The 22,311-nt window shown below is 40.2% G+C and overlaps 1 protein-coding gene across 1 annotated transcript in view; it reads right to left on the bottom strand.

The window, feature by feature from the left end:
• Window positions 1-16,754: 16,754 nt before the first annotated feature.
• DCHS2 (dachsous cadherin-related 2) overlaps window positions 16,755-22,311 on the bottom strand; it is a 111,803-nt gene continuing 106,246 nt past the window's right edge. Inside the window, 2 exon segments of the mRNA XM_030450316.1 lie at window positions 16,755-19,372; window positions 20,856-20,994. Coding sequence (XP_030306176.1) covers window positions 16,755-19,372; window positions 20,856-20,994 — 2,757 coding nt within the window.

Genomic DNA, 22,311 nt, shown 5'->3' with positions numbered 1-22,311 from the left:
TCTAGTCCGAGATCGAGGTGTCAATATGGTAGTATAGACTCGAAGGATGTGGTTTGAGTCTATTGCCCACAGCGAGGAACTAGCAAGATGGTCTGCTGCTACAGAAGCAACCAGCCACTCTCTCAACTAGCTCCAGAATGAGCTGCCCCAGTGGGTGTGAGCCTCACTATTTATTGGCCCCATGGTCTTGCACATGCTCCATAGGGGCCCTGCCCTGACTGGGCACAGGTGGAGTTGATAGCGGCTCACACCCACTTCCTGATGATCAGAGGCACCTGGTCGCTCTGTTCCACTACAGGTAGCTGCTCCACAAGAGGAGAGTTTGCAGGCAAAGTGGCAGCACTCCAAATATTATTCAGGGAGTTCATGATCACTGCACAGGCACCATGCTCCAAACATGTGTGGGGGGATTCCTAGGGTTTCTCAGGGTTGGGTCTGTTTTTACCTATGTGTTTGTGTGGCTAGAGCTTCTGTTATTTACTTAAATATCTCACAGAGGAACTTCTTAATGCCCTCTTGGCCCTACATCTCATGGCAGAAGAGGTGCCTCTCACCTGTGCAATGGGATCATGCTATTGCCTCCTGTCAGCACTTCAGTGGTTTAAATTCAGGAGTTTCCTTGGCAGTGAAAGCTCTTATCAGCAGTTTAGAGAGTCAGGATCACTCCCATAAGGCCTTTCCCATCTGACCAAATCTGGATTTATTTGCTGCTCACTGGTCCAACTTCAGCAGAGGGAAATGCATCTCACTTGATGCTGCTGTTATCAGGCTTGTGGCTCACGTCAAAATCAAAACCATATTCAACATCATCTTGAGTAAGCCAGAAAAGGACAGAATTTGCACTGCAGTCACTGTGCCAAGTGTAAACATGAGAAGGTCCAAATATCTCCTTGATTATAAATGCAAGGCTGAAGGCTCAGCTCATTTGTTTTAGCCAGAGGATTGCAGAGAGAGCCAGAGCCAACAGCTACCATGGTACCCAGCTCTTTCCTTGCCTGATTGAGCTCTATGACAAATGTGGCCAACACTGTGTCAAGACAGAGAGCTGTATCAGAGCAGAAAGTGTCTGACTGAGCCCCTTTGACCATAACACATCTCTTGACTACTTTTCATTCACCAGTCCCTGGGTTAACTGCAACTTAAATTTTCAGGTCATTGGTAAAAGATAGGAAACTGCATTGGTCAAAGAGCTGACCCTGGTCAATTTCTTCTATTAATCATACAGATTAGGCACTCTTCTTGTGCAGAAACTAAAATATAGTGGGGAAAAGCAAGTAAAATACCAGGAACTTCCCATCAATACAGCAATCATCAACAAGTAAATTCACAGCTGCATCACAGCTCTATCAAATTAAATTGCTAAATTCTCTTTTCCCTCATGTCAAGTCTCCATTTCAGCCTTTGTGAGCTGGCATGTGTATTTTACAGCTGTTTAATTTCCTCTTAGTCACACCTCAGCCTTTCCAGCGTTTTGTTCAGCCAGGCTGATGGGTCCAAAGTGATGACTCCAGTTGTCTCCATTTAAACATTGACTTAATATTTACATTTCCCAGGGTGTGGGGGACCACCACATTTAAAAACCAGCCCCTTTTCAAGTACTGCTTTACGAACTCTTACGATCTAATTATTGAGACCTGGGGCTTAACCTACTCCACTACTGTGTTAGTGGACAGCATTTCACCATCAGCCACCATCAAAGCATCACTTGCTTTCCTCTCTTATCTGTCAGCTCCAGGATTTGCCTGACATGAACTTCAGTGCTAAGCCTTTCTTAACTTCATCTGCTGTGGCTGACCCAGTGGGATCCACAGCTTAAATCATACAACAGCAAAGCCAGCTGCAAACTCCCAGCTTCTCATCAGCCACAAGAAGGCAAGGTAAGACTGTTCTCCAGCAATCCTGTGCATCACTGAGAACAAACTCACAAGCCTGGCTAACTCTGAAGCAGTGTGCTAAAAGCACTCAGGATATTTGCAATGACAGCAGATGCAGCTGGGAGGGCTAAGCCTGTGCTTCTTCCATGGAACTCAGGACAAAGCATTAAACACTCAATCTGCTCACAGGAATTTTCTCTTTATGCTGCTGTTGCTTTGCTCACCCAAGTTTGAGTGTACTGGATCAAAGGTTCATCTAAATCAGCAAATCTACTTTTTCCAGAATATGTTCCCAAGCTCCAGCCAGTTGTGGCTGAAGGATTTCCTGAGCCAGAAGCAGTATCTTTCTACTAAGACCCCTGGGCAGACTTTTCTTCCACAAACTTTTGCAGGAACTTTTAAAATTTTGCATACAAACACAAGCACATATATGTGGCACATTTTTGTTGCTGTATATACATTAGTTTACAGGAGACTACCTGTCATTGATAAACAAAATGATAATTATATCAGATGCTTGATAGGGGCCAAATAGTTACATAAGCAAAATTAATCCCATTAAAAAGCCCGTTTTTTTCTCACAGACACAATCTTCTGAATCATTCATTGTTCAAGATGAAGTTTTCCATGCCTAAAGAGAAGGGTTTTTTTCCTTATCCCCTTAAAGTCAAACCAAAATCGCTGCAACCATTTTTAGGTTATGGGAGAGTGATTCTAACCAAACTTCTTCCAGAAGAACTACAGTAAAAAAAAAAGACGAAATGTGAAACTTGTCCATTACTGAGTAATCAATAGAAATTAGTGCTCTTTTGTGCTTTAAAAGGAACTGGCTTTAATTTAGTAAAGTTGTGGCTTTTCAGAACCAGTGTGCTGTGTACCCCTGGCTAAGATGTTGTTTAGAGGTAGATGTGCCATAGGGGTCAATGGGCATGTGCACTGACTTCAAAGAGATCCCTGTGTTGCTGCAGAACTCTGAAGTCACCATCTAGAGGAATAATTCTCTTTAATGGGTAGGGTGTTAAAAAAAAAAAACATAATCCAGAGCTTGCTTTCACAAGCTCTGAGCTAATCCGGTCCTTGAACTTTCTTGAGCCTCCATCAGGTATGAGAGGGCTCAGAGTGTGGGAATTAAGTAGCAAAGGGAAAAGGGAAGGAATCAATAAACCAACTCTCTTTTCTAAGAGCACAGCAGACTCCTCAAGAATCAGCTTCTCACTCTTTCCTTCTGGGAAGAAAATCCTTGCAGCAGCTCAGCTTTGAGGGAAAAGGGAAGAGTCCTCTTTCATAAAACCCAGCAGTCCTCTGGCAGTCAGGGATTCCTCTGAGATACAAATGGTGATGATTTGGGGCCCTTGAGATGGGCCCTAAACTAACCTAACCTAACTCTTACCTCCTAACTCTTGGGTGAGTGCTCTGACTCCTCTGCAGCCAGGGAACAGGGAAAGTTCTGGGTGAAAAGAGGCAACTGGATATCCCTGCTGTTTCCTGGGCACTCTGTGGGACACCAGCAGTGGGCAGGTCATCTTTGGAGTGGAATCAGTTTCTTTATGGAGTCATGTGGCAGATCTCCAGGGGCTCCTCTTGCCTCTGTAAGGAACTCACTGACTAAGTAATTCACACTAAACAAGAACCTTGGTAGGGCCAAATGCTTAGAAAATGGATAGGCCAGTGAACAAGTCAGGGTACTTGAACTTCCCCCTCTGCTTTTTGAAGTGGCCACATCTGATTATTTTTAAAGCTTAGTTGTGCTTGAAACTATATAAGAAATCATCTAAGACAACGTCCAGCAAAGCAATAAACTCAAATCAGTCCCAGCTTCACCCGATGACATTTTTTGAGAGTTCTCTTGACATATTTCCTTATATCTAGACACCACTCATTTGCACATCTTTTGTTTACTTTCTCTGAATAAATGGTTCCCACAATGTCTGAAAGGTTTCATTTCTGGCATTAACCTTCAAACAAATTCTTACAAAGCTATTTCCACCATGTCAATTTATAGCTCTTTAAAAAATGATTCCTCTTCTGGGAATCATTTCCTTGGAAAACTAATTGCAAGAGCAACCTTTTTTGACAGAATTTATAAATCAAGGAATAAAGATAGATAACACCATTCTGACTCATCTGAAAATTGCTATTGTGCTTTTTTCCCATTTTTAAAATCTTTATAGCATTTAGATGACACATGACAGATTACCACCTTGAATTTATGCACCATGAGGAAATGCTGTGATCCAGCAGGAAGTACTGAAACACAGAACACTCAAAGTTATTTATATGATTTACACTAATTTTATTTTTTCCCCCTCAAGACCTCATCTGTTCTTCCAGCTTAATGATTTATCTATTTTGCCCTTCATCAAAGCACACGATACCAAGTTTCAAGCCCTTTGAGAAAATGAAGTGCCCAGAAAACATTGGCAAGGTAATCTCATATAGATTATGCAAAACCATGATGCTATCAGCACTTCTAATATTAAAAAAAAAAACTATATCGGATGATCTGGGAAAGGGTTAGCTATGAAGAAGATAAAATTTCTTAAATTCTGCAAAATCCTAGGTTTTTACTGCATTATAAGTTTCAACCCGTTGGCAAAGATGCTAATAACTAAATAAAATCTTTTAACATAAATTCAAATGTAAACAATCCACAAACATTTCTGTTTCATTCAAAATGCAGAATTATTTTTTATATTAATTTATTTGTACTCCAGATTGAAGTATAATAAGCATCCAGTACAAAATAAGGAACTTATATGTTCTTTCCTAATAATCAAAAAATATTTTAACTTTGGGTTGGTCAACCTCCAATTACCCATGTAGGAAGCTGGAATACTCTGAATCATCTCAGTACAGGCGAGCAAGAACCAAGTCAGACCCAAGAAAATGGTCAGCTTTGAAATCCTATGGTAAAATATTTTAGTTGTTTCTATTATAAACCCTAAATTACCTTTTCTTTTATGGGCTCTCAATCCCACTAGTTGAGTTCTTAATTTTTGCCGCTTGCCACAGAAAGACTTTAATCACGTGCTAAATGGTTTTAAGGTTAGTGGGTAGGTCTGCAAGTAGCAAGATACAGAATAAGGAATTTATCCTCCAGAGTCTTTCTCATTTCAGTGGGTTGCCTTTGATCCCACAAAGACTGGGTTACAACTTTAAAGCCCATCCTAGCAGTGGGTGGATCACCTCAGCAACCCACCAGAGAACAAAGCACATTCCAAAGACAGAAACTGCAGGACCTGGCTTCAAAATCTGTGCTGCAATTCAGAGACTACCAAAAAAAGAAACCCAACACCTGTGCCAAGCTGTTTGACAACCACAGAATTTGGGAGAGCGTTCAGCTCCTTTTTTATCTGGTGGTCCAGCCTCCAGCTTTCCCCTTCTAGAATTTTTCAGGTTTGTTCTTCAGCTTCCACTTTAAAACTTAATAGTTATTCCATGAATCATATTTTGTTTTGCCTATACCTTGTACAAGTGACAGGAACTGTTTAACATTTATGGGAATGTAACAGAGAAAAGAATCTGGCCCTCTGTTCCTTATGGCATCTTAAATACTGAGAATGCTTTTGCAATGTTGAAATAACTCAAAACTGAGGAATTGGAAGAGAAAAACTGAGAAGAGAGTTTAAAAAAGCTAAAGAAAAAGAAAGAGAAGGAAATAAAAGAAGTTAAAGATTTATTTTTCCTTTGGTGTAAGCCAGCAGGGGAATTCTTGAAATTCTTCAAGCTACATTGAGCTGCACCTTCTAGACCTAAAAGTAAAACTACACAGGATTTAAGCACATGCTTCAAAAGGCATTTCCATCACTGGAAATTTTTGCTCCCACAGGAAGACTGCTTTTTTTTCTTCTTGTTTCTCTACCTATGCATGTGTCTTCATTAAAGTTGTTTCTGACTCATAAATTTGGTTTCTGAGTGTGAGTTTTGTGAAAATCGTAAAGTGATGGATCTATTGGAGAGGGAAGCATAAAATTATAGAATTTTCACATTGTGAGCACTCTTCCACGTTTCTAAGAGAAGCATCCTGGATGAGAATTCCCACTAAAGTGTTGGGGAAGAACTGAATTCATCTGAGTTATTTCCAGATGCCCAACTTACAGAATCACAGAATCACAGAATTAGCCGGGTTGGAAGGGACCTCAGAGATCATCTAGTCCAACCCTTGACCCACTGGAGCAGTTGCTAGACCATGGCACTGAGTGCCACATCCAGTCTTTTTTTAAATGTCTCCAGTTTTATACCTTCAGAAGTTGAAAAGAGGGAAAGCTTGTGGATGATTCCAAGCAGTAGAAAAGATGTTAGAGAGAAGAAAAAGACTGGGACTTCTTTCTCCTCTTTCCCATCACAGAAACAGGCCCCTGGATGGAAAGCAATGTGGGGAAGGCAAATGTTTGCATTGGGTTTGTACTGCAGCACTCTGACCAGCAGGTACATCCACAGAGAATAAAGAAACAAAACATCACAAGAGTTAAACAAAATACCAACAATCCATTTCAAACAACAACAACAATAAAAACCTGTTGGAAAAGTTCCTGTGGAGGAGATGCTGTATTTGTTTTAGGGTTTTTTGTTTGTTGTTTTTTTTTTTTCTCTGAAATTTCCACAGAAAAACATCCAGCTTTTAGGCTCTGATACAAAACATTCAGTCACGGATTCAGCCCTTCAGTTACAGATGATGCTGCAGATGTCAGCAGCCAGGACCTTGGTTCCAGCTGTGATAACTTCCTTTGAACAGAGGACTCAAACCCCAATGCCTGCAAGCAGGGTGCCACTTTCCCTAGGTTGACTTCTCTCCCCTTCAGAACTAGCCTGCTCCAAATAAAAACTTTATGAGCCTCCTAGTCTGCAAACCAGAGACTGAACTCCATTAAAAAGCCAAGAAGCTCTTCCTACCTAAGTGTCTATGATTAAACAGTATCTCTGTGTGGCTGTGTGTCAAAATTTTGGTGAATCCCTTTTAGTGGTTTCTACATGCATTATGTTTAAGTTCCTTTCCTCTCCCAGAATTCTTTAGACTTACAATTGTATCATTAATGGAGCTTGGCTTTACATGCTGGGACAAAAGTAGAAACAATAAAACTTTAAAACTTAGTGAAATATTTTATAAATAAGCTGCTGTAAAATATCAGACGTAAAAAATCACAGTGTGGTATGAAACACTCTAAAGGCTTTATTGTGGCTTCTTGGAGATGACCTATGCCATTCACTCACAGCATCTTCATTCAGAAATAGTGCATCTTTCCAAACACACGCTGTAGAATTTTTCAGACCACATTCTGAAAACATTAAAATCTTCATCTACATCCCATTTACATCTCTCTCTTACTTTCACATCTCTAAAATAGAGATGATGCAGTAATGCAACATTTAATTGAAAAAATGCATATCCAGTCATCTGCCTAAAGCTCTTCAATTTGAGTTCAATTCCCAAAACAAGTTTTGGCAGGAAGAGATACTGGGAGGGTGGGAGGAAAACAGGCAGAGAAACAGAGGAGGAAAAAGAGCTTGATTTGTGGAATTGGAAGCTTAACTAAAATAAGCTTGCCTGTGAATTTTCAAGTGTTATTTATTAAATGTGATAATGTCTACTACGTAATTTCCAAATACCTTGACGAAAATTCAAACAAAATATTTTTAAATATTTGAATCCCTGGGCAAATTTCAAAACAGCTCTATTGATCCAAAATCCACATCAAGAAATAGCAGTTTTGGATAGCCAAATGGATTGAACAGAGCTCTGTCAGTGATGGTGCCTTTAGGAGCACTGAAGGAAATTCCAATGCTCACGCTCCTGGACACCACCATCTCAGCACTTTTTCTTTTGTATTTGCATTTATGTTTCATGCCACTTTTTCTAAAGATAGTATTCGCTTTCTCTATGCAAATAAAAAAAATCTGTCTCTGCTGAAGACCTTGTTCCCACTCTGTTCTTTCCGTTTTAAAGGTTGCTCTTTGCTCCTCTCCAGTAGTGCTCTCCCCATCATGCTGCTCATCTAACTGACAATATACTCTGTAAGAAAAGTCTGATGGGGTAATTCTAAAATTAACTCTTACTTGGCACTATGCAAAACTATTTTCTGAAATCCATTGAATTTATCTATTGAGTTGTCTCCTCTAAGACTGCAGGGTTTGGGCACATGATCTACCCAGAAACCTGTGCACAATCTTATTGCATCTGTGTGCCATGATTTTTTTCCAAGGCTGATTCTAATCTGTTGGGGGGTAGCCATTTGAGGGTTGTGTGAATCACTTTGTGTTCCCCTTTTTTGCTAGAGGGACTTCATCATGATTTTCTAGTGGCATGAGCTCAGCCCCTCCTTGATGAAATTATTTATAATGCCACATCATACTATGCTGTTGGGCATGTTAACTCCAACACCAATAACTCTTCCAGAATTTTGTATGAGAACTATTCTTTCCCACTTTATTTGATCACATTAAGATCTTTAAGGAGTGTTTTCACCTCATGTGTGGTCTCTTTTCCTTCCCTGCCTCTACTACTAGCTCTGTCCTGTCCTGTCATTCATCCCATGGTCAACATCATCACTAGGCTCTCACTTCACTCAGGAGAGATTATTTTAACCTCTACCTCATTTTTCAAGGCTCCTACTTGTTTTCTTATTTTTTACAATCAAAGAAACTTCAGCATTTTGTTGCAGCTTCCTTAAATTTATTCAGTGCCTTTTTACAATCCTTACACTTCTGTCCCCTTTAAAACCTAAATATTCCTTACTGGACAGTCCATGTCCTGTTTTCCTTGCCTTGAATAATCTTTGGTATCCTGACAGTTCCAGCTCATGTTCCCATCCTTGGCTTGATAAAATTCTAACCTTCCTAAGCATTCAGACTGCTGTGTCCCAATATCTTCACCTCTGTATTTATGATTGTTTGCTTATTGAAGGCAGTAATCCTAGAATTTAGCTTGCGTGACACAGTAGGGAATATGATCAAAGCTATTTTGGGTAGTTGGCTATGTCAGTGTGATGTTCCACTTGAGCTAATATGATTTGTATCTGGTAGCCAGAGCAAAGAATGTGGCAATACAGCTTCAGCTATTCAAATCAGCCCACTCAGAACTTATTTGGTTCCCTTTGTGGGCTAGAAACTATGGTGTAGACATAATTCCCAGATACAGACCCATCTCTTCCTTCTAATTTAAGAGGGTTGTTTTTTGGTTTTTTTTCCAACTTGAACAAAACTAACTTTTTATTACAGATTAAAGCTTGTTTTCTATAGCCTTTCATAGCAAGTTAATTACTTATTTAAAAAATAACATAGATCCCATTTGCCATTAACTGTGTGAATAAATGTATTAGTAAGATCTACATGATCTTAGCATGATTAGTAATATCTGTTCATATAATATTACAGAGAAACATCCCAGCAGCATGACTGTAAAAAATCCTATGTGCCCATACATACCTTTCTCAAAGCCAACCTTAGTGAGTACAGCAGGTTCTGTATCAAATCAAAACTAAAAGGAGCTCTTTGGCTGCCTTTTCCCAAAGGTACAGTAATCCAAAGCAGCTTTATTTTTGCCACTTCTGGCACTTCTTTGCAGCCTACCACATCAGTAATGCATTACCTTGTCACCTTTGTCTCTAGTTCTGCTCTCTCTGGACAGCACATATTTTTTTATGCTCCTGTTCCAATTAGTACACTTGCTCTCACATCCTGTATGAACTCTTGAAGTTCCACTGTGTTGCAAAGTATCTTTTTGAGAAACCTAGGAACCACAGTTGTGTCTAACAGCACTCATCACCATCCCTGACCTTTCATCACCCATGGCATCACCTATCTTATCACTATGCATGCTGATAATACTTCTTTCTTACCATAACAGAGTCACCGAATAATTTGGGTCAGAAAAGACCTCTTGAAGTCTGTAATTCAACCTCCTGCTCAAAACAGTATGAGCTTCAAAGTTATATCAGTTTTATCAGGGTCTTATTCAGTTTTGCAGACCTCCAAATCTCTTGCCCATCCCCCTTACTCTGTGACACCTTTCTCCCTTATTCACTCCTCTCTCATCTGATTTTTTCTCTTCTGTGTTTTAAAACCAGGCTTGAGAAAGTAAGTGTGTCCTCTCCAACCTTCTCTGCACTGCCTTCCCCTACCCTTTTCTCTTTCTTGACAGACCCACAGAACACTGCTGAATCCACACTGCAATATTTTGAAGCCTCAGTCTCTCATTACTATTTTTGACAGACTCCAGCAGTTTCTTTTCTTGTGAGATTGAAGGTGAGCAAAGGAAGTATTTTGGTTCCTTGTAGGTTATTTCTAAGTGTCAGGTCTTTACCAAGTGATTCTGTCCCTGGCAGGCACCATAATACTGTCTTCTGAACCAACTGAGCTGGCAGGCACTTGGTTCTTCTTAACAGTAAATTCTCATCAACAGAGCTCTGCCCCATGTCTGTACATACCTTTGCTTTTCTTTCAGCTGCTGTTTACCCCATCTTCTCTTCCTCTACCACGTATCATCCTCTTTGTTCATTGCTGAGACATCTCTGTTTAGCAGATACATACAGTAGACAAATGTACACACATTTCAGAAGCATGTAATCAGCAGTCACTGGAGGGATTTTGCTCAGGTATTTCATAATTAATTTCTCTCAGGAAAAATACACAGAAATTTGTCTACTATTCATTTGAGGTATGTTTTTCTGTAAATTAAGTAGGTCAGCAGGTGATGGAGTTCAACCAGTCCCCATCATTGTCACAAAGCACCACTCAGTCTGCATGGGATACAGTACCAGGCACTTCTATTTATAAACATGAACCATTAATTTGGCTACAAACCAAAAGAGCTGGAACAGAGGACTGGCAGATCTACACCCCACAAAACACTCCCTAGCAGTCTTCACTATCACAAGATCTCCCTAAGCAGTTAGGTTCTCAAGCAGGCAGATGAACTACACATGCCTTTTCCTCAGTCTCACGTTTTAAAATTCAATTATCAAGATGTTCTCCTTGCTTCATCATCTCATCTTTATATTACTTGCAGTAATCAAATTTCCTTGCTGTTTTTTGTTTCTATGGTATAAACGTCACTACTTAATTCAATTTACATCACAAAATACCTCATTAAACTCCATCCAGAAACTGTTGGTGAGAGGATGGTTGTGTTGCTAAACCCTCATTTATAACTAATTACAGTGATGGAACATACCACACTCTTTTAAAAAGAAAGATTTATATCTTGGCTTTACACTTTAGCTGATTAAGGATCAGAATCCACAGTTTTCAGTTATTAAAACTAAATTTCAAGACACATACGAGGAATTAAAATGTGGACATTGGAATATTTTACATAGATGTGGAAAAAATCTGGGGGAAAATTGGGTGACCTCAAACACATCATTTATCAAACACAGTGTATCATATTCCTTAATATTTATATGTAATAAGGTTTCTGCAATTCTTCTACCAGAGAACAGGGCAGGCTGCTGAAATTTATCAAATGTTCACCCAGTGAATTTGTGATCAATCAGTGGCACAAGATGCTCCACTGGTGTGACAGAAGCCAAAATTGAGACTGCAAAAGCTATATGACTGCAGAGTTCAACTCAAAACTGAAAAAACCCCACAAAAAAACCCCAAACAAACCCAAAAATCCCAACCACCACTCAATAACCCACTCAGCAAACCCCAAACCTTTTCTAACTACCTTAATGTTATTAGGATAATTTTGAAGACTAATTCCTCACCTCAGGTGAAGAAGAAAAATCCCTGTCTCAAGGCACAATTATTCTGTGTATTCATTAAAAGCAGCAGCAAATCAGGCAGCAGAATGTAGTTTATATACAAGTAGAATGAGGAAACAGTAAGTGACCTTTCTCTTACAGACTTTCTCAGGCTTCTCTAAAAGTCACTCCAAAATAAGCACATAAAGCAAGGTTTGCATCAATCACTGTGAAGCACAGAGGAACCTCCCCTCTTCATCTCCCCCACCTCCCACTCCATGCTGGTTCTACTCTTTTCCAGGCTCTTGGTTTTCATTCTTTTAATGCTCTTTCCTGCTGGTTTACAGCCCCACAGACTGGGGAGCCAGCTCCCTGGTGCCAGGGACTCTTTTAGAACACCAGGGAGGCACACATGTTGTCCATTTCTTCCAGGTGTGTTTTTTATTCAAGCCCCACTGAAATCAGTGGGAGATGTCTTGGGGTGCTGGATCAGAACCCAGTGTTCTCAGACCTTTTCAAATGAAATGAACCCTATATTATTATTTTTTTTTTAAAGGGAGATGCTGGAAATTAGTATACACCCAGCTAGACAGGGCTTGAGACTGGGATTTCTGAGGTCAATGCAAGCAAGATTAACTTGCCACTCATTTCTTCTGGTTATGGCACCAGCAAGACAATTTTAGAAATTCTTTTAAATTTCTCATTTGTAAAGTTTTCAATAAAATGCTGTAGGCATAGGTAACAACAAGGTACTCCTCCTGGCTGGGCTAGTAAGTGGGCATCATTTAGCCCTGTCTATTCTTAAGTATCACCTTCATATAACAGCTCTTACAGTCAACAGCTTGACTTCCATTTTTTAAGTTTTTCTCAGAGCTTTTCACAGATAATTAACAGTTTAGGTGAGCAGGACTGTGCTAAATACTCAAATCTTCAGAAAGTTTTAAATGTAAGATTATTTTTAAGTGCATAAGGCAACATGGACATGGCTGAAAGCTTTATCATGACATTTGCATTTTAAGATGTGATTTAGCATCCAGTGCTGTATCTGACACAAGATTTATTTGGGTCAGTGGAACATTTATACAGCAATGCAGCAGCAATTTTTGTTTTTGGGACTATCAGCTCAAGGATTTGATATTTTCTACACTGCTCAAGTAACTCATACATGACAAGAAACAGAACCATTTTGCAGTTCTAACCTACTCAGATTCCTCTCTGTATTCCTTACATACAGAGCCTTCCTTGCTCCTCTCTTACATTTTATATATTTTACAATAAAAGCACCTGATATTTTCTGAGGACCAGCTCTAGCAGCAATGTAAAGTGCAGGCCTAAGTCAGAGTTTTAGATCCTCAGTGTTTCCTTCTATCAGGTCCCTTTTCTTTTGCTTGGGCATCCACATTTTCCCCAACATTTTAAAAACTTATGTACTCACGGTGGAATTTTCAAAGGCACTAAGAGGATTTGGATGCCAGGGTGTATTTCTTTTTAATGAGAACTGAACATCCAAATCCATACACAGACTCTGTATCCATGCTAGGGAAGAGCTAGCAGTGCTAGAAGCCATGCAACACCCAAAATATAATTGATCTGATTCTTTAACACCTAAAGTTATTCCAACCTGATCATCCACAGGGAACTGAGCCACCTACTGCCACAGGAAGTTGGTTCTCTTGTGCCAGATACTAAGAGTCAGAAGCCACAAAGCCATTTTACTTGGAAAGTAAGCCAAATTCTAAATATTAAATTCTCACCACAGTATATTCAGTTACAAAGTCACAACTACCTCCTATTCCAGGTACGGTTTTTACAAGATTTTAGGGAACAGGACCCTACATTCTCAGCCAGCCAGTGCCACTTCCCTCCCTGCAAAGATTCCACTGTCTTTCACTCCTAGGGCACCCGTTTTCAAGAAGTGATGCAGCCAGCAAGCATCAGGAGGAGGTTTAGTCCTAATGTCTCCACAGACCTTTGACTCTAAGAGCTGTATAAGTATAAAGCAACATAGGCACAATCATCAGTCCAGTCTTAGGTGATGCTCTAGCAAAATTTTTTGTCCATGCAGCATTTTCTGGCTTACAGGTCTCCTAAAGACAAGAGTTAAACATAATTCTTCAGGAAGCCACAGGTCAGTTAAAGAAAACAAGAGACGTAAAGCACAGAGAAATGATGGCAACCAAATATAAATGATAGTAGGGTATTGGCAGTGCAATGGTTTTAGTAACAGGGTTTCACTTTTATTTGAACTATTTTTACCTAAAACTGGTTTAGAAACAATTGCTGTCTTCAGTTGAAGATAAAATACAAACTAAATATCGACTTGTGTGGGTAACCAGTGGTTTTAGGATCATTTTAGAAAACAGGTATTTGCATTTCTATAATCTGTAAACCATGGATTCCCTAAAAATATGAAGGTTTTTTCCTCTTTACACAGGAATCTGCTTGAACGTCAATTTAATGATTACTACTGGTAGATGGAATTTTGATATCCATTTGGTAGTGATTTACACCAGTGTTTTCAAGGCTGCCAACAAGCAAATCCAGAAGGCAGGCAGCCAAAATTCCAGAAGAGACAACTGTCTTTTATTTTATAGCTTATGCATTTTGAGCTTAATATGATTTTCCACTAACAAGTTCTGTACCTTCTCCAAAGTGCTAAAACTGGTGTGCAGAATTGCAAAGTAACACAGCCTCTTCAAGGCAAGTTAATATTAAACTCATGGTAAATTATAGAAGTTATACTGTTTACTTAGGGGAAAAAACAGTAAGGCTAAAAGAACTGGACATGATTTACTGCAGACACTTGTTCCAATGGTCACATTTTTAAGTGTGACTATATAGGAAACAAATATATATATCAGCTGTGTTGTTTCCCATTTGATACAGAATGAGCAAATACATAAGGACAAGGAAAAGACTGCTGTATCACTTAGGAGTACAAGCCATGCAGTGGTTATATCATGCACTTGATAAACAGGAATCATATAAATCATAAAATCATCATCATCAAATCATAGCTAATCTTTTCAGAAAGGCATCCAAAGCAAGCTGCATTTAAAGGAGAAAAAAAAGGCATAAATATAAACAGGGTTTTCTCACTTTTCAAGCAGAACTCTGGGAAGCAGGCACAAAAAGCATGGTGAGGTTTAAACTTTGTGCTAAATATGATGACTGAATGCTTTCTAATGATTTCTAATGCTAATGATATTCCATTTGCAACAGTAATATCAGTGAAGAAAAAAAATCACACAATTATTAGCCTAGACTCTCTACATGAAATAAGGCCCTAGTTACTACTTCATATCCAACAGTGTGAAAGACCCAACAGTTCTGCTGTGTTGAAGCACTTATTCTTCCATCCATCACCTGCTGGAGAAATGACCCGTCTCAGGACAGCAGACTCTCACTGCTCCTCAGAGCTGTAGCTGCCACTTGACCATTTCCACCTGAATCTTACTGCAGATTAGCTGAGATTAGAACTCAACACCACAAAGAATACCTCTCAATTCTACTAGAACTTGCTTCACAAGTTAAGCCACGTAAGTCAAAACCAAACAGGCTGTAGACAGCATAATGTTAACAGGTGGAGAATAATATTAATTCCAAAGTGATGACCTTAAAGTGATACTCCATGTTCAGCTATGAACTGGGAATGACTCCTCTTCTATGCTTTTTTCTTCATGGCATGGGTTTTTGTCTGACTCTAAAACCTCCCATCCTGTCTTATTTCATAGTAACATTTGTCTACCCCAATGACCTCCTAAGATATGTCCCATTTCACACCCAGCAGCAGTACAAAGAACAAATGCCAGATTTAAAAGCAGCAATCTTGCATAGCAGCAGAGCCCCTGGTGCATCACAGTGCAGTGCAGGTACAGCCTTAGGAACAGGATTGTATTCAAAGACCACTATGAGCCCCCAGGGTGCAAATTTTGACATGCATGGCTAAGGAAATGACAAAAGCCACTGCACACATCATGCTGATCCCACAAGACCCCCCAGTCTGACTGCACTGCATGCTTTCCCTCCATGTGTTACAACCTACACAATATATACCCCTGTATACATCCAACCGGTAACAGCTTCCTGGGCACCTATCAGACCCTTTGCTATATCTCAGTTTTTGTATGTATGATGCAGAAGACTTGTAAATATACGCTGAACAGAAACCAGAGTTACTCTAGGCATATTTTCAGTAAATTTTATTGGTCTGATACAATACACAAACATAAACAGCAGTATAGGTACGTGTATGTGTCTGGATATACATACATACACAAAATGCCAGATGTGTTACATACAACAAACAAGGCCAGATTATCTGGTCTTGCAGAGATATGCCCAGCACAAGACAAAAGACATGGGGGCAGGCACACAAACTCTTCAGAACTGTAACACTGTCCCCACAGCTTCCTGGGGACCAGAAGAGTTTCTGTAATAGGGAGAAAGACAAGTTACCTATCTTAGATCTGCTAGTAGAGAAGATGGTTGCTCTTATCTACTACTAGTTATTCTGTTTTCTAAGGGTGATTATTCAGGTAATAAGGACTCACTGCCTTTACACAAGGAGATAAAAAGGTGTACAGAAGCTGCTAAGTGGGATTCCATAGCACAAAGATAGCTGACAAAGCCCACTAGGGAGCCAAGGCAGATGATGAAACTGCACCAGTCCCAACAGGTTCCTGGAACTCAGGGGCTAAGACATGGGAAGTCTGGACAAACACTCAAGAAAGAACTCGAGGAATTATTGCTATATTTGTTGCCCAACCCCAGTCCTGCTGTGCTGACACCCCCCTCTAGAACCCACTTCTAATACCACCACAGAAGCAGTCAGAACCAACCAGCATGCTAATAAAGTTTTTCCATAGTACAGAGTTACTACCATTTATTTGTTACTGACATATGTTATGAGAAAACCAGCAAAATTGGCCAAGTTGGTTATCGGGCACCTGGCTATGTGATTTACATAGGAAACCATAATTGATGGGAGCAGAATGAGAAGCCTCACAGTGTATTCTGGGAAGAACAAGTTGGGTAGTTAAAAAGTTTTTGACTGTTTTATATCTTAGTTTTTTCAACTGATGAAAACAGAAAGCATACCGTTGATACAGCTCTGACAGGTGTATTTTGCTAGTTAAACAACAATAAAGTCCATTAAGCCATATTTTTTTACCATATACTAGTGTCAGTTAATAACCTAGACCTGAATTTCTTCCTCTGTTGTAAGTTCATGGCTTGGGTCAATAAGACATGTTCCAATTATTTTCCCATCAGAAATTACAGGAGAAGCAGTGGGCGTCTGCACGGTAAGTAGAGAGAGAGAAGGAGAAAAACTGGGGGTCATGGTTGGTGGAGGGTATCCAAGGTTATACATCAGGGGAGAACGAGGGTATTTTTTAAATGCTGGCCCTGATACTGTATCTGGCATTTGTGGTGGCACTGTCCTTATGCCAGACTGAGCTACTGATGTTATCAAGGGAGGAGGGAAAACAAGCGATTTTTTCTCCTTACAGAAGCTACAAATGTGTACATTTTCATCTTTCAGTTTCGCAATATCATTAAACAGTGAGGCAAGAGGTTGAAATCTAGGCTCCCAGCTGAGTACATAATCCCAGTTATAACCACCTCTGATATCATCATCAGAGGTACCATATGTTGAGAGCGAATCACACCCAGAGTCCTGCCTAGCTGACATCGAGTCATATTCTTGTGTGAGGTCTGTCATTATGTCTTCAAGTCCAATTTTCTTAAGTGTTTGAGACAGCAGTGTATGTTTGTAGGTTGTGTCATAGTCTTCTTCTCCATCTTCTCCTTTAATGGCCTGCATGCTCTCCATGCTTTGTGTGATAGTCACAATATCAGTTTCTCCAGACTGACAGGACAGCTGATCAGACTCCCTTGGGATGCCTGAATCTGGCATCCGTGAGCCACACCCGCTCAGTGCCGAGCTGCTGCTCTTTCTGCAAGGATGCTCATTGATCCTTTTGATTTCCTCATCCTCTGCAGTTTCTCCTTCGACAGATCTATGGCCACTGGAGTCTGAATGCCTGCAGGGGACACCATCGCCTTTCCCTTCTTGGATTCCTGCTAGGCTCAGCCATTCTGCTATAGCACCCATGGGAAGCATACTGCTCTCAGTACTTTGAATTTGCTGGCAGCCCTTATCTGTGCTGGCTGAATTCCCACCAGCAGCTGAGGAGAATACAGATTCTTTTGTCACACAGGAGTTCATCAGATCTTTCCCCTTATATCTCAGAATAAGAGCAATAAGACTGACCGTAAGCAGTAGGAACACTATGAGGGAGACTGAAATGCTAATGATCAGGCTGTATGCTGGCACCATGGCATAACTCTCAGAATTGGAAACATTTACCCAAACGGTGCATACTGTGAACTTGGAGTCAATTTTGGGGCTATGAGCTCTCACCAGCAATTCCAGGGAGTCATAATTTCTCTTGCTGCCGTTTTTCTTTCTGTGAACAGTGCGAGTTAAATAAATATTACCACTGGCTTGATTCACAGAAAAAAACGGAGAAGATTTTAGCAGGGAATAATGAACAACTCCGTCCAATCCACCATCGTTGTCTGATGCTGTCACCCTGCCAAGCAACTGGCCTGCTTCATTCTTCCCAGGGAGATTAAAAAAGTATTGATCTTGTGTAAACACTGGGTCAAATTCATCTCTCCCCTCAATATCTACCTGAACTGTAATGGTAGCCAGTGAGTCACCTTTGTCTTTTGCTTGGATTATAAAACAGTACCTATTCTGACTTTCATAGTCAAACATTTGCTTTGTATGAACATCTCCTGTCAAAGGATCAATGAAGAACATGTTGCAGTCCCTAGGAGCTTCACGATGAGCCAAACATGAAGATTGGATGGAGTAGGTAAGGTGTCCATAGGAGCCTTTATCAAAATCCAGTGCACTAACAGCACACACAAAAGAAAAGGGAGGCAGATTTTCACTGATGGTGCAGCTCAGACTGGGAAACAAAAACAGAGGGGCATAATCATTGTCATCTAGGATGCTTATAAGAACAACAGAAAAAGCCACATTTCTTACATCAGCTCCCCCATCTGTGGCTTGGATAATTAAAGTGAATTTCATGGTATCCTCATAATCCAGTGCTTTCACCAAATCCAGGGATCCCGTTTTCCCATCCAAGTGAAAATGTCCCCAGTCATTCCCAGAGACGATAGCATAAGTGACATCTGCATTAGCTCCTGCATCCCAGTCCTCTGCTGAAAATCCAGCCACGTGGCTACCTACAGGAATGCTTTCTCTGACCTGAACATGGTACTCTGGGCTGCCAAATACTGGGGGATTATCATTAACATCCAGCACAGTTATCAGCACAGTAGCAGTTGAATTCAAGGAGGGAGATCCACGATCAGAGGCAAGGAGGACCAAATGGTGAGAAGCAGCAGTTTCCCTGTCGAGAACTTTGCTCAAAACAAGACTGCCAACAAGTTTGTAGGATGCTTCTGACTCCATGACACTTGTTTCCACAGAGAATAAATTCTCAGCATTGCCATCAATAATAGAGTATTCAACATAGGTGTTTTCCCGTGTCCAGTCATAGTCAGTGGCTGAAAATGTAAGGATATTTTCTCCAACTGAGGCATTCTCCCTCACACTGAGATTATACAGGACCCTTGTGAACTGAGGGGCGTTGTTATTTACATCTTCTATGTGCACCTCTACGGAGGTAACTGCAGTCAGAGGGGGACTGCCACCATCTGTGGCTTCTATCAGGAGCTGAATAATGCAACTTTTTTGCAGCTGTGTCACTGGTCCCGTAACAAACACTGAACCTGGTAATAAAACACAATTAACAAAAGCCCACACGTCACACTCACTAAGGCAAGTAAGTCTGATTCCAAAAGCTAAACCTAAATGACTCATATTTGAAAATCACTCAACTTTAATGGTTTCACACTCCAAAGTAACTTTTTTGCATACAGAGAGTAGTGGTTCAATGGCTCAATGTCTGGATGGAGATCAGTGACAACTGGTGTGCCTCAGGGGTCATTACTGGGACCAGCTTTATATTTTTATCAGTGACACAGACAGTGGGATGGAGTGTACCCTAAGCAGGTTTGCAGGTGACAAGATGACTGGTGCAGCCGACAGGTCTGAGGGATGGGATGACATTCAGAGGGACCTAGACAACCTTGAGAAGTGGGTCTATGTGAACATCATGGGGTTCAACAAGGGCAAGTGCAAGGTCCCACACCTGGGTCAGGGCAATCCACGGTAGCCATACAGGCTATGGGAGGAAGGGGTTGAAAGAAGCCCTGTGGAGAAGGATTTGGGGGTTCTGTTGGATGAAAAACTGGACATGAGCTGGCAGTGTGTGCCTGCAGCCCAGAAAGACAATATCGTGGGCTGCATCAAAAGGACCCATGTTGGAATCATCTGTTCATGAAGGATTGCACCCCATGCAAGGGATCCATGCTTGAGCAGTTCATGAGGAACTGCAGCCCGTGGGAAGGACCCAGGTTGGAGAATTTTGCAGAGGACTGTTTGCTCGGGGGGAGAACCCATGCTGGAGCAGAAAAGTGTGAGGAGTCCTCCCCTTAAGGAAGAAGGAGAAGCAGAGACAATGTGGGATGAACTGGCACCAACTCCCATTCCCCATTCCCCATCCCCCTGCGCTGCTTGGGAGGAGGAGGCTGAGGAACTGGGGGTGAAATTTAGCCTGGGGAGACAGGCTAGACACCCCTGGGGGTGGGGGGAGACATGCTTTAAGATTTGGTTTTATTTCTCATTACCCTACTCTGATCTTAATCATTGAAGAAAATTATGTGTTTTGGAGAAAGTGTTCTCAGTTTAGAAGCTTCTAAAATACATTTAGGATTTTAGGACAACAGATGCTGTCTAAAAAACAATCTTAAAAATATACTGCCCAAGCTGCAGAGAAGCTCTATTAGGATAGGTTCAACTTACATTGAAAAAATACTACATATGAGCTTGAATTGAATGAACTCTAATACACAAGCTGGAATTTTATAAAACATTGCAGAATATGCAGCAACTATCCTATCGAATCAGAGGAATGGCACCTATAGGATGCTGTGAGTAGCTGCCTCATGCATGATTCAGGGACAAACTGACAGCTCCAGTCTTTGATGCAATCAATTCTTCAGATCATGGCAGGTTTTAGCCAAAACTAATGTTACATTTTGGCCACCAAGGATTTTCAGAACTCAAGTGGATCACTGGTGAGGAAGTGCAACAGGACTCTCTGATTTACATTGAAAAAGCTGAAATAATAAACCAGGCTTACAGACTCACCATTCCTGTGATCAATGGAGAATCCCTCAGAGGAAGAGAGGATTTTGTAGAAAATCATTCCATTGTGCTGTGAATCTCTGTCCACAGCAGAGACTGTCAGAATGATGGTATCCAAAGAAGTGAGCTCTGGCAAGCTCACCTGACATAAAAAGCAAAATTACAGTTTGATAGAGCTTAATACAAGATTTTGAACATAAAAATTACATTTTTCTTCATTTAATCTTACTAAGAAAAAACAAACACAGTTCACAGCTTTGGAAGAAGTTTCAACTACCCATTTTTTTCTGGGACAAAACTCTAAAGATATTATAAAAATAAGAATACAATACTGCCAATATTTATAGTAAACATTTAAAAGTAGTAAAATTCATCTAACTCTAGTTCATTATGACAGTGAGTTCAGAGACTCACCAAATAGAAGGAATACCTACAGTGGGCTGCAAATGACATTGGGTTTTCTTTTCCTGCTTTCAGAAACATCTTGATTTTCATACATGGAATACAGACTGCAGTCCCCATCTTAAGTATAAGACTAACCATTAAAAACCTGCACCTGAAAATTTCAGCACCAGAGAGCTTAATCATCACTGGATTATTCATACAATTAGTTTTTCAAAACTAGTAAACTAAGAAGTTCCTCCCCTTCTTAAGAGCTTCCACTATTTGAAGTCCAGATACAGTACTTTCATGACCTTCCATGACCTTCCTTTCATGTTCCTTCCACCTCATAAATCCAATTTCTAATTAAGAGTATGAGACAACAGCTACCCTTTTCATAACTTCAAGTGTTACAAGTGTTAATTTAAGTAATTTTAACAGAGCAATTATATATATATAATAGCCATACATATATGAAACTATTTATGAAAAAGGATAATTAAAAAAAAAAACTTGAAAGAACAATAAAAGGGCAAAAATTACAGGATGATGAATAGAGAACCACAACTATAATTTATGCTAATATGTTCGCATAGAGCTATGCTGCTTTGCATCAGTTAATAACCCTGCCTGTAATGTCTGCCCTCATCTAAAAAAAAATAAATCCCTAGAACTTGCACAAGCAAGTACTTGCCTAAAGTATTCTCCAAAATCAGACACATATAAACATTGACAAGAACTTATGAGAAGGTTTAAAAATCACTTAATCAGTAATTGTGCATTTTAATTTTATTTTATTTCAGAATCTAGACTTATGATTTAAAGTGAGCAATTTACACAAATCCTGCAATTAATCCTGTTCACAAGATCACTGAATGGCTGAGGCTGGCAATATCTCCAGAGCTCATCTTTGTCCAACCCTTGCTCAGAGTAGGGTCACCTAGAGCAGGGTGCCCATGACTGTGTATAGCTGAATTTTCAATATCTCCAGGGACTGACATTCCACAGCCTCTCTGGGCAACCTGTGCCAGTACTCAGTCACTGCTAAAGAGGCTTTTTTAAATAAAAAGATGATTTT

This window comes from Calypte anna, chromosome 4A (assembly GCF_003957555.1).
Source record: "Calypte anna isolate BGI_N300 chromosome 4A, bCalAnn1_v1.p, whole genome shotgun sequence".
Classification (NCBI taxonomy): Eukaryota; Metazoa; Chordata; class Aves; order Apodiformes; family Trochilidae; genus Calypte; species Calypte anna.
This window is presented reverse-complemented; position numbering and strand designations above follow the sequence as displayed.